This window comes from Symphodus melops, assembly GCF_947650265.1.
Source record: "Symphodus melops genome assembly, chromosome: 7".
In the NCBI taxonomy this organism is placed as follows: domain Eukaryota; kingdom Metazoa; phylum Chordata; class Actinopteri; order Labriformes; family Labridae; genus Symphodus; species Symphodus melops.
Window position 1 is genome coordinate 12,782,781 of NC_136697.1, and position 12,458 is coordinate 12,795,238.

Consider the following 12,458-nt stretch of genomic DNA (forward strand, 5'->3'; position numbering starts at 1 on the left):
TTCTAGGAATATCCAAAGTAATGCACATTGTTGAATGCACATGACTTTAGGAAGTCACCTGGTGAAAATGCAACATGTCCAACAAATCATTGGGAATCTGTGAAAAGGGAACCTGTTTGCATGAATGAACATTGTCCTGCTGACCGAAGCAGAGGATTATTGTTCTCTTCGGCTCAGAGTGGGCACTGAGGCCACAGAGACCGACATGACCCCTGTGATCCACACATGACTCCTCTTTACAACTGCAGCTGCGAAAGGTCGGCTCAGCTTTTGCTAAAATTTCCAGAAATGGAAAAAGAGAAAATGTGCAATTCTGGCTCGAAAAAAATATGTTTTATTGACAACAATGCATATGAATTCAGATTCTGCATATATTCAAATAGTTTAGGTAGAAAAATGCAACATAAATACACTTAAATATCATTAGAAATAACTTAAAATTGCAACATATGAATTATTTACTTGTGGTAAAAAAACACAGCTGGCATAGGAAACATTAAATACACAGAATGTCTTCACTGGATGTGTAGCCCTTCCCTTTTTAAATTACGACACTAGCAACATCAACATGAACAACTGAAATCACAAGTGAAATTGCAAAAGGTCCAGTGTTTCAACAAGTGCTTTGTTCTGCAGAGAGAGGCTGAGGCCTTGGTCCACTCAACGGCTCTGGTTTCTGGTTTTGCCCACTTTCCTGACTCGTCACAGAGGCTCCACCAAACAAACATGATACAATCCTTCTGTACAGTGTCCGGCTTCACATTAAAAAGCACACGCGCTCTTTTTTTTTTTTTTTTCTTAATTTCCACCTCACAGCGAAATAAGGGCTTCGCCATTTCACCTTGGACGCCAACAAACAGACGCAACTCCAAACAGTCCTGTCCCAAGTGGAAATCTATCCTGCTCCTTTTTTTTCCTCTTTCTTTTAAATACACCACATGTAGACAGCAGGGTTTTTTTATCCTCCTCATTTTCTTTTCCCATAAGCAGTGCTTTGGAATTTGATCTCTGGGTGGTAATGTGTCCATCAGTACTCATACCACTTATCCTGTGCAGATTAAAGTCCTTTTGCAGCTTCAAGTTCATCGTTCAGGCAGGTTGATGATTGGCACCCACTGGTCCATACAGCGGCTCTCTCTGCAGAATCGGTTCACTTTGCTCAAGGCAGGGTCCTTCCATGATGTGGAGTGTGGGCTCTGAAAAGATATTTTTAAAAAAAGGAACGAATTATTAAATGCATACACCGTAAGTCCATTTCTCTACACTTCACAAATTTAGAAATAACCTGTCTGTGCGCACAAAAGAGGGAAACATTATTTCTCTCTGCTGAAATTCCTAAGAAGTCATGTGAGGGAGGAGTTGTGTACATGTTTACCAAATGCGCAAGACAAGTACAGACAAGTTCTTCTTGAATTGTAGTTTCGCTCACATGAAACAACTTATTTAAAATCACAGCATTAAAAGGAAATAAGTAGCAACGGCGCATGTCGACTGATGGAAAAGACACTTACAGTGACAAGGACACAGTGCAGGTCCATGGGTTCTCCACCACTCGGCTTTCCATTGCTTCCTCCTCCGAGTATTTCAGCCAGGCGCCGGGTGTTGTTGACTCTCAGGATGTTGATGTCATTCTCGCAGCAGAAAGCCTGAATGAGAGTGAAGTGGATCTGCAGGGCCACATCTTTCACTTCTTCATCATCGGTGGCCAGGATGCACAGAACCACGTTATCAGGGTCTCTGAAGGAGGAGGACAAACAATTGTGAATACATAATTTAGCAAGACATTTCTGTGCAAGAAATAACTGAATGAAGTTTATTAAAGTTCAAGAGGATGCTTGAAGGATGTATAAAGACTACAGTAAGAGGAACCTTGTACTCACACATTGAGAGACTTGGCAGCCTCGTACACTCCGACTGTAATGCAGCCCTGAGGTAACGCCGAGGTGAGGACTTCTTCCAAAGCCTTTGCCACTGAATCCATTCTGCAAAACAGATAAATAACAGGACGTTAAAGTCATTAAAACCGAAGAAAATGTACACCGACGTATAGTCTTAGCTTAACATTAGCTTGACTGTAAGCTAACGAGGCGTCGAGTGAAGTCCACAAGTTAGTTTTGAAACGTTAAAAAAGACTTAAAAGCTATCAATGTTCCCTTGTTTCAATGGTTTTGAAAGCTTTGAGACAGTTAAACGACCAGTCAAAGACCACCTTGCACACTACTATGGCACATTGGTTCACCTTTAACTTGTCAATCCGAGTTTTAAATGTTAAACTAAAGTGTCTCGCGACCAACAGATAAAGACACTAAACCGATCAAATGATTGAAAAGAAGGTACACATACAACTGCAGGTAAGCTTTAAATCAACAGAAATCATGATTTTCATTATTGCATATTTCGACATAATGCAGGATATGATGTTTCTGCATGCACATATTAGTCTTTACAGATTAGGCCAACATGCATCTATGTCTTTAGAATAAAACATGCACAAATAGTCTTACTGTATTACAATTTACCTTTCTTGAGAATAATCCCCACTTAATTCTTCAAATGTCATGTTGTACATGTAATCCAAATCCCTGTTAAGAGTGAAACGTTTCTCGACTACACACACTACTTCTCTATCTGTTGTCCACTGTGCTGCAAGTGAGCAGATAAATCTGGTAACTTCACATTAAAACTAGCTGGGACAATGCAACTCAGGGAGTATTTGCATAGCTGCGATCATTGGCCGTATGCAAATGTTTCGGGTGTGATGTCTAATGGGATTGGATAGATTTACAGCAACAGGCGTGTCTGTCTCCAACCGGAATACACCCAACACTGCAGCTGGACTCAAACTCCTCAATTTAAATAATAATTATGAGTCTGTAATAAAGGCCTACTACTGCTGCACGTCTCTGAAATGTTATAATAACTTTCGCACATCCATAAATTAAGTAATTTTAGTGGTGAATTTATAATATGACAAAACCTTGCAGAAAAAACCCCACTATTTTGACGACAATGTTTCTGTCTGTCAATGTTAGAGGCTTACAATGATTATGAATCAACCTTAGGTCTGTTTGCAAAGACTATATGATGAATAAACTGATTGATCTGCACAGCACAACTCACCCTCGCTGTCGGACAGGACAGGGCAGGTTTCAGGACAACTGCATAGCAACGGGACGCTTCCGGGTAACGCTACCGTCTGATTGGTACGCCACGTTGCGTGCGAATGCCCACCGAAACCGCGCGCTTGGTGCAAAGGACTGGCGCGAGACTGACTTTCTGGGCATAGACCAAAATGACTATTTATACACCGGGTATGTTGGTCGAAACAGGTTTATTTTACATGTTCCAACCTGGCTCTATTTCAGAATTTGTCATTGTCTTTATGTATAGTTAATTTTTATACACATCTAGAAGTTGTGTTTGATTGAGAATGAGCCAACCAATAAAGTAACATCATCTAGAGTATATTATTAACTTGTGATAACTTCCTAAGTAAATATATGAAGTTACACTAGCAGAATAAATTAAAAGCCCATTAAATTAATGAATTGCAAAAAGTTAAATATGCAGGCTATATGCTATAACACATTTGAATAAAGTGGGTGCACCAACATTAATTGTATTTGTATAACATAACAGGTAACAGTGAAAAAGGTAGACTTTGAATTTGCATTGTGGGGCTGCAATCATTAAAACTTTTGTTTGAGGTATTAGTGGAAATGGGAAACAAAACATTAGATTCTAGCTTGTCTTTTCAAAGTGATGCAACTCAAAGCTTGCATAACTATTTCAAAGAAATTAAAATAAAACTGCTTGATGTTAGATTTCTTCTTATAGTGTCAGTTTTCATGAAATTCCTCAGAAGTACAATCCACATTTTCAATTGGACATTGAGGACAGAACTGATGCATACATTTCTTTATGAGTTTATCCACCTCTTTTTCTGGATTAATTGCAATTTATATATGTTATATATCGATAGACAATTACCCTAAAAAGTGGAACGCAGCTATGCTGTGGGTGTTATGGGATGTTATGCTGCCCCTCTGTGGCTGCAGACATACTGAGAAATGTCACTGCTGCACTCTGAAATATTGTGTAACAGTTAATTATTGTGAAGACAATTCAACAAGCCATTTCTCTTCATGAACATTTATTTTTACTCAATTGGCCATAATTCATTATTGTCTGAATGTATTATAACTGCTCAAAACTCATTTTTTATGTGTGCCCATTTAGATAAACATTAATATTAATATACGATCTCGACCTACTCATACTCAACACAAGACTCTGATTCTGGACTTTCCAGTAGGGGGCAGCCCTTTTACACTTAATTTAAATTATAAATGTAGAGACGGTAAATATACTGGTCTTTGAAAACAAAACCACAAGAACTAAAACGCACAATAAAGCACTACATGAAGAGAGTATTTGAACATTTAATCTGCATTAAACTCTGCATTCATTGTCGGTAGACGTAAATAAACCTGGGTGAGGCACTGAGTCATGCACACACCACTGTCAGGACTTTTAACAAACCTGTTAACCACACTATTAACCTTTTACATTTTGTGAACTGCTAAACCATTGTCAACTTACTGTATGGAAGCAAACTCAGGACAACTGTGTGAACAGTGAATAATATTTACAGTACTGATAGGTGACTAGGACTGCTCTCATTGGTTAAATCCTCTCTGCAGTCGCCTAAAAGATACTTATTACCAGAGTGGCGACCTTGAAGTGTGAATCGTGTCTCATATCAAAATTTCCCTCCCTGACTGCAAAGAACTTTTTAAACTCCAAAGTCTATATTCTTCATTACCGCTTCTCACTTTTGACACAAAGCTTAATCTAAAAACTCACTTCTGCTTCACAACATCCAACTCAGCAGGACTCCGTCCGGAGACACATGAAGGTACAGAATAATTTATCATGTTCTTTACTTCTAATTTCAGATCATTTAGGAATTGTTACTTCCCCTAAAAGACATCTCTCCTGCTGTTATTGAATTGAAAAAAAGTTATAATGTCAAATTGGAGGCAGTTTCTGTTTAATCCGTTTCTTGTCTTTACCTTTTTATTCAAATGTTATGTTTCTAATCTCTTTTCTTTCTAATCTTTTGATTAATCTATTTCATTAAGTCTCTTGTTGAAAAGCAAGATGTAAGTAAATGAGTTTTTGTGGTAACAGAAATCAAATATAACTATGACTCTTAAATGTTAACTTTACCTGGCTGTAGCACATCATGTTGGAAAAATGATGTGCAAATTGAGTTTACACAGAAATCACATTCATGCTCTACTTTCATTAATATGAAAACATCATTTTTGGAAAGAGAAAATATAAATACAGAAAATGTTGGTCTAAATAAATGAACCTTTCATAATTATAAAGTTGAAGACAACAGTAACTGCAAGTCACTCTGGTCACAGTCAATGTATAAACCATACAACAGCTTAATGTGTAGAGTAAAATGTGACAAAAAGCTGCAGGAGGGCGGGGATTCAATCCCCCGCTCCTGCAGCCACATGTTGATGTGATCACCTTAAATCACTCCCGCTGCTTCTGTTTAAACTGATGGATTCTTTCTATTACTTCAGTGTGTAAATTTGTGTGAATGGGTCGCTGTGACCTGTTAAAGTGCTTTGAGTTGTCAGGCAGAAAATCACTCTACAAGCTCAAGTGTACTTAACATTTTTGCCCCTTTCTTATTTAACTGCTAACAATTTCAGTGTAGTTGATGTTTTAGATTTTTTCCACCTAAACTTTATGTCACGTGTGTGCAGGGATTACTGTAAATGGTATTAGCCCACGCAACATTGCATTTCTAGTCTAATATTACTCAAAATGGTGCCATTGACATTACACCAAGTCTTTGTTTGTATCTGTCACAATCATATTCTGAAGCATTTTGGTCACAACATGGCTGACAACACCGGTGTGAGTATATTTTTCCCCAATGCAACCACTTTGGCTTTTTGGCTTGAAATGATAACAGATTTTTTTGTGGCATACCCTGCCACTCTGTAAAGTAAGCCTGAGGGGGGATAAAAACCTCTAAAATGGTTCTAGATTGGTTATTAGGCAATTATCTGACTATAAGGTGGTCATAATGGAATGTGTAAGTAAGTCTTGCTTCTAAAAATGCAACAAAAAAAACCTGTCACTTTAATTAAATATTTCAGCACAGCTGACTCACTCAAATGGAGCCTGAAAGTATCTTGAAGAAAAAACTGATGAAAGATGACCAAAATCCCAATAAACCTCCTCCAAGTAGAGGTCAGTGGGCCAGCAAGACAGAGTTTCTTTTGGCATTAGTAGGAGAAATCATCGGTCTGGGTAATGTTTGGAGGTTTCCTTATCTGTGCTTCAAAAATGGAGGAGGTAAGAGCTTGATTACAGGTCTCATCTAAGTAAAATGTAAATAAAAAGATTAAGAGAAAGACACTCAAGAAGTTGATGCAATCATGAGTATGTTTTATTTTTATTTTAGCACTTACAGTGTTGCTTATCTCAAATCCTTTCCTTGTAGGAGTTTTCTTGCTCCCATATGTGTTGTTCCTGTTCATATGTGGAATCCCCACCTTCTTTCTGGAGGTTTCTCTGGGACAGTTAACTGGACAAGGTGGAGTCACATGTTGGAGAAAAATATGCCCTTTATTTGAAGGTACAGTTAGATAAATAAAGCAGTTAAAACGGGTTAGTGTTATGTCCCTGTTAAAAGCATGCGATGTCAGTACATATATATCTTGATTAAATGTTTGTGCTAATAAACATTGTGCTTCAGGTTTGGGCTATGGCGGCATAATGTTGATGCTTTACACTGTTGTATATTACATCGTCATATTGGCCTGGGCACTCCTCTACCTCTTCTCCACCTTTAATTATATTCTCCCCTGGGCCAGCTGTAACAACACCTGGAACACAGGTATGTGTCTACATTTAAAAAGTTTTCGGGTGATACCAGTCTGTTTTTATACTTTCAACCAGTAAACACAAAATAAATCATCATGTGGATCTATGTAGAATGCTAAAGAGTTGCATTGTTTAAAACATTCATACCAGTTAGTGAAACATTGTGTTGCTCTGGGTGACATGTTACTTTATTTTTTTCAACTTACATTTTTTTTCCTGTCCAAAACATATAGACACAAAGACAGTTTTATCAAATAAGGAATTAAAACTTTACTTTCAGTGATGGTTTAATGTTTTTGTGTGTATTCAACGTCAGGTTTTGAAATCAACCCAACTTAGGGGTCATACATCTGTGTAATGTCAGGTTGGGATGCCCGTGGGAACTTGTTGTTGAGTTTTTAAATCTTTCTTAGGATCTGAAGTCGACTGTGACTTTGAGCATGCACGACAAAATTATTTAACTATGGTTGAAAAAAATGTTTGAAATAAGTGACAATACTGCACAGCAGAGCTACAGGACAGCTACCTTAGATATAACAAAAAATAAATGTATATAATTACGTTATAATTCAGACTACTATTCACGTTGATTATTCTGCCTTGTGCTTCTGAAGCCCTTACTGTATGTTAGTGAGTCTGGGGGTGCAAGAGAGATGCAAAGGGCGGCTGTGGCTCAGTGGGTAGCGACATCGTCTCAACCGGAAGGTCGAGGGTTCGATCCCCAGCTCCTGCTAGCAACATGTCCAATGTGTCCTTGGGCAAGACACTTAACCCTGAATTGCTCCACCTGCTCTGTCAGGATGTGCTGCTCCTGTGGGGGCACTAATTGCCCCATGGGGATAAATAGAGCTTTGAAAAAAAAAAGAGGTGTCCATTGCATATTTACAAGCTGATTCCAAGACTACCATTAATTTTGTTTCACGAATTATTATTTTAACTTGTCTTTCTTACTTTTCTACCATCAGAGGACTGTGTTGATTACCGGCTGGATTATTCATCAAATCTTAACCTTTCTCAGAATGCAACTTCTTCAGTGGAAGAATTCTGGCGGTATGTGGTCAGAAAAGATCGCTTAAATACTAAAATTGATAGACTTAGAGGGAGGTAATTGTTCCTACAAGCTTGTTTTTGTTGAGTTCAGGAGGAGAGTCCTGGGTTTGTCTGGAGGGATAGAAGAGATGGGTGCTGTCCGCTGGGATCTGGTTGGATGTCTTCTGCTAAGCTGGATCGTTTGTTACTTCTGCATCTGGAAAGGAGTCAAATCTGCAGGAAAGGTCAGCTGACAAATAAAAATGTATTCATCACATCACCAAAGATTTTTTGGGGGGCTTTTGTGCCTTTTGAAAGATAGGATAGTGGATAGAGATGGAAATCAGGGAGAGAGTAGGGATTGACACAGGAGCCACAGTCTGAGTGCATGATGACTTCATATAAGGGATGCACACTTACCACTGCTCCACCAGCACCCCATCATCAACGATTTTTGAAGTTACTTTAGTTTTTGTGTTTTTAGTTTTCCTGATATGTGCTCTTAGTTTGGCTGCTCCTTATGCTGATCTGCAATTAGTTGGGCTGCATTTCTGGTTTGAACCTTACCTTACTTTAAGGCTTTATCTGTATATCCTTTACCCAGAAGCTAACTTTAGTATTTATTTATTTTTTTGAACAGAAAGAAAAAAAAAAACATACTAAACAACTTGAACAGCACTAGCAGTATTGCGGTTTTCTTTTTGGTCTGCTCTCCTGTGTTGTTACAACATACTTCCCAATGACATGCTGTTAGGCGAGTTCAGAAAGGTACAAGGTGTTGTTGAGGCAGTGGCCACAGAACTGTTCACAGTTTGGCTCTTGAAAGGCTTCTGCCGCTTGTAAACCAACTTCCTGTTTGATCCACAGCATGTGGACATCAAGCAGACCATACGTTCGATCTCCTATACCTTTGCCCTGGCTTCTTTTTCAGATTGTCTATTTCACAGCCACATTTCCGTATGTTATGATGATTGCTCTGCTGATCCGTGGTGTGACTCTGCCAGGAGCTACTGATGGTATTCGATTTTACCTCTCTCCTGATCCAACACGTCTGGCTGATCCACAGGTGAGCTGAAAGTAGGGGGGATGAGTTGGGGAGAGCACATTATAGGTCCGTATTGTCAATGCTTAAGGTTTACATTAGACAATATAAACAAAGGATATTTAAATACACAAGGTTGTTTTTCATTGTTTAAAGGTGTGGATGGATGCTGGGAGCCAAATATTATTCTCCTATGCTGTCTGCACAGGCTGTTTGGCCTCTTTAGGAAGCTACAACAAATACAACAACAACTGCTACAGGTAAGAATAATATATGTTTCTCCCATTTACTCTTTTTGATATGGCTTATTTGTCATTGTTATTTTTTCATTACAGAGATGCATTTGGCCTATGCCTGTTGAACAGTTTGACCAGCTTTGTGGCTGGCTTTGCAATATTCTCAGTCCTGGGCTTCATGTCTTATGAGCTTGGCGTCGACATCTCAACAGTGGCCGAATCAGGTTAGACACTGATTTGTAACTATGAAAAAAGTCAGAACAGTATTGTTGTGTGTTAGTTGTGTTGTGTAAGTCCAGTACTCTATCTAACTTTATACTTAACTAATATTTACACCGACTTTGCAGGTCCTGGACTGGCTTTTATTGCATATCCTCGGGCAATAGCCTTGATGCCTTTTCCTCACCTGTGGGCTGCCTTTTTCTTCATTATGATCTTCTTGCTCGGGCTGGACAGTCAGGTAAAGTGTTAGTATTAAACTCTGTTAAACAGCTGAATGAAGGACACCGACTTCAGTAGCTTTTCTGTTGAAACGTTTTTGCTTCCTTTCTTTATTTAAAGCAGAGAATAACCTGCTGTATGTTGGTATTTATGCTCACTTTCAGTAATTCATAAGATCAAGCACCTTTGAAATGATAAAAAAGGACGTTTTTACTTGAGACTTAAACAAAGTACTATCTATTTTTATGAACAAAAAAACATATAAATTGTTCCATAGTTATGAACTTCAAAATCCTGTGATTTCCTGTTAAAGTAGCAAAACAAGGGGAAGTACATTATTATATTGTAATAACTCAATTTTTGGGTTAAATTACCTGAAGGTTTTACTTGAAGACCCCATGGATGCTGCAGGTGGCACACACTTTTGGAGTCTCTTCCATTGACTAAATATTTGTAGTCAATGCAAATGTAAAGATAAATATATCCTATAGACACATCATTTCTGTGAAAAGCTGCTGAGTTGAGTGCAGATTTTCAGTGGGATTAACACTGCTTGTGGACCTCTGACATTGCAAAGACTTCACCTTCAGTAAAACCATCTCATAAGTAAACATTTTTATACCCAACAGTTTGTTTATCTGGAAGGCCTGGTCACGTCCATATCAGACTTGTATCCATCCTTCTTTTATGTTGGTCATCGTCGTAAACTACTCCTGCTGCTCTTGTGTGCTGTGTCCTTCCTCATCGGACTCTCCATGGTCACTGAGGTGAGTCAGCTCTTGTTCCCTTATGATTTCATACACTTATAGGCCTAATATACATACATGTACAAATGTATGGACATGCTTTAATGGAAAGATGTCAGAGTGAGGGTACTGCACCCGAGAGGCGTTTGAAGCAGTTGGGGTTATGTGCCTTGCTCAAGGGCCCCTCAGCACTACTCAGGAAGTAAACTTGCATCTATCCAAAGAAGTGTATTATTACAGGTTATATAAACAATATAGTGGGTTGAGGGTCATGGTTGAGTTGATGAAATTAGACATGCATATCACAGAGAAAGCCTTGGTTTGAGCCCTTTTATTTAATAATATATGAGAGAGAATTGAATCAAAGTGGCCACGTGCCTAAAAAAACCATTTGAGTTTGAATTAGTTTTATTCTTTAACTCCCCCCATATACATTATATTCTTTATATAATTATTATTATCCGACTAGGATGAGCATGCAATTAAGCTTGTGGTGTCAGTTTAAATACAGACAAATATTGTCTGCTGCCTCAATGAATAAATAAAAAAGCATTCAAAAACTTTGTAACCTTCAGTCTTGATCTCTTTTTATTTCCTGCAGGGAGGACTGTACGTGTTCCAGCTTTTTGACTATTATGCCTGCAGTGGAATTCCCCTGATAAGTTTTGCCATTTTGGAGTCTGTTTGTATTGGATGGGTATATGGTGAGCTAAATTTCCTTTCTTACCTTGTGCCATCAGAACTCATTTAGCTCCTCAGTGTCATATCAAACCCTTTGTAACAAGATGCAGAAAGCTTTGATTAATGTAAAGTCTTCCCAGACCTTTGAACTACTATTTACCTATTTACTATTTACTATTACTATTTAAGTGTTAGCTAATATTCCTCGTTTCACATTTCTTACATTTTAATATAAGTGAGCCAATACCAATTTCTGTCTCCGAGGTGCTGATTCTTACTACAACAATATTAAGGACATGATTGGATATCGCCCTTCCCTTTATATGAAATACTGTTGGAGGTTCATCACTCCATGTATCTCTTTTGTAAGTGAATATTGGAAATATCAGTTGCTTGAAGATAAAAAGTGAATCAAGTTAATACCAATGATACCAATAATGAAAACTTTTAACAGTTTAAAATAGTTATAACAGTTTGTGCTGTTATAGTGATGTGTGATGCATTTTAACAGGGGATATTACTCTTCTCTTTGGTGAAATTTACTCCGCTGAGGTACAACAACACATACTCGTACCCCGGGTGGGGTTATGGTCTCGGCCTTTTTCTCGCTCTATCTTCAGTCCTCTCAGCACCGCTGTGGATCCTCTACAGTCTCGCTGTAACTCCAGGAACTCTGAGACAGGTGCGCTGAGTATTATAAACATCACACATGTGTACGAATGTTCAACCAATCATTTGTAATGTTGGCTTTTTCCTCTTTCCTTACAGAGACTTAAGGTATTGACAACTCCAGCAGAGGACCTGTTCAGACCTAAACCTAAGGAAAATATGGACTCCAAAACATGTCTGTCCTCCAAAGACCATGAGCTGTCTGCTTTGAACACAGATGAGAAATGTATGACTTCTGACAGTGTTGAAAGACTTGACTCCTTTGGTGCTTCTTAGCTAATAACTAGTCATAATGCTTTTTTGTTTTTTGTTTTTCTTTAAAAATTCTGATGTTGATTTGATGTTTTCTATGGAGCCAACTATCACATTGTGTGTGTGTGTGTGTGTGTGTGTGTGTGTACTTTTTAAGGTTGCAGAAGGAAGAATGGTACAAATCTCAGTTTTATTCCATTTTTATGAAAGAAATAAAATTCAAGAAATTAATCAAATTAAGAGTTTGCTGTATCACAACTGAGGGAGGAAAATGAAGCAATTTGATTGTCAGCGTTGTTATTAGCATCAATTGGATGTCTATATTTGTTGCACTGTTTATGTAAAGATAGAGAAAATCAGAATAAAGATACCTGTTCTCAAGCTTACTCAACACACGTCCTTTCTCAGCAGCATTGTGGGTATATAAATGTAAAAGAAAGCACT

The 12,458-nt window shown here is 38.2% G+C and overlaps 2 protein-coding genes across 4 annotated transcripts; one reads left to right on the forward strand and one right to left on the reverse strand.

Annotated features, from left to right (window-relative positions):
- Positions 1-318: 318 nt before the first annotated feature.
- Positions 319-3,229, reverse strand: gadd45aa (growth arrest and DNA-damage-inducible, alpha, a). 3 transcript variants are annotated; one of them, XM_079348772.1, is made up of 4 exons: positions 3,121-3,229; positions 1,881-1,982; positions 1,512-1,737; positions 319-1,196 (listed from the first exon to the last, which is right to left on the reverse strand). In XM_079348772.1, the coding sequence occupies exons 2-4, from the start codon at positions 1,979-1,981 to the stop codon at positions 1,083-1,085; spliced, it is 441 nt and encodes a 146-aa protein (XP_079204898.1). In that variant the 5' UTR covers position 1,982; positions 3,121-3,229; the 3' UTR covers positions 319-1,082. The 3 variants fall into 3 exon arrangements, with proteins under 3 accessions (XP_079204898.1, XP_079204897.1, XP_079204899.1); XM_079348771.1 differs by lacking the exon at positions 3,121-3,229 and adding an exon at positions 2,520-2,702; XM_079348773.1 differs by lacking the exon at positions 3,121-3,229 and adding an exon at positions 2,240-2,330.
- Positions 3,230-4,695: 1,466 nt separating this feature from the next.
- On the forward strand, positions 4,696-12,075 carry LOC306827217 (sodium- and chloride-dependent GABA transporter 2-like). The gene is made up of 15 exons (XM_079348887.1): positions 4,696-4,918; positions 6,189-6,387; positions 6,536-6,670; positions 6,791-6,931; positions 7,884-7,968; positions 8,060-8,192; positions 8,879-9,013; positions 9,146-9,249; positions 9,325-9,449; positions 9,573-9,685; positions 10,296-10,433; positions 11,014-11,116; positions 11,358-11,458; positions 11,605-11,775; positions 11,862-12,075. The coding sequence occupies exons 2-15, from the start codon at positions 6,207-6,209 to the stop codon at positions 12,036-12,038; spliced, it is 1,842 nt and encodes a 613-aa protein (XP_079205013.1). The 5' UTR covers positions 4,696-4,918; positions 6,189-6,206; the 3' UTR covers positions 12,039-12,075.
- The last annotated feature ends 383 nt before the right edge of the window (positions 12,076-12,458 follow it).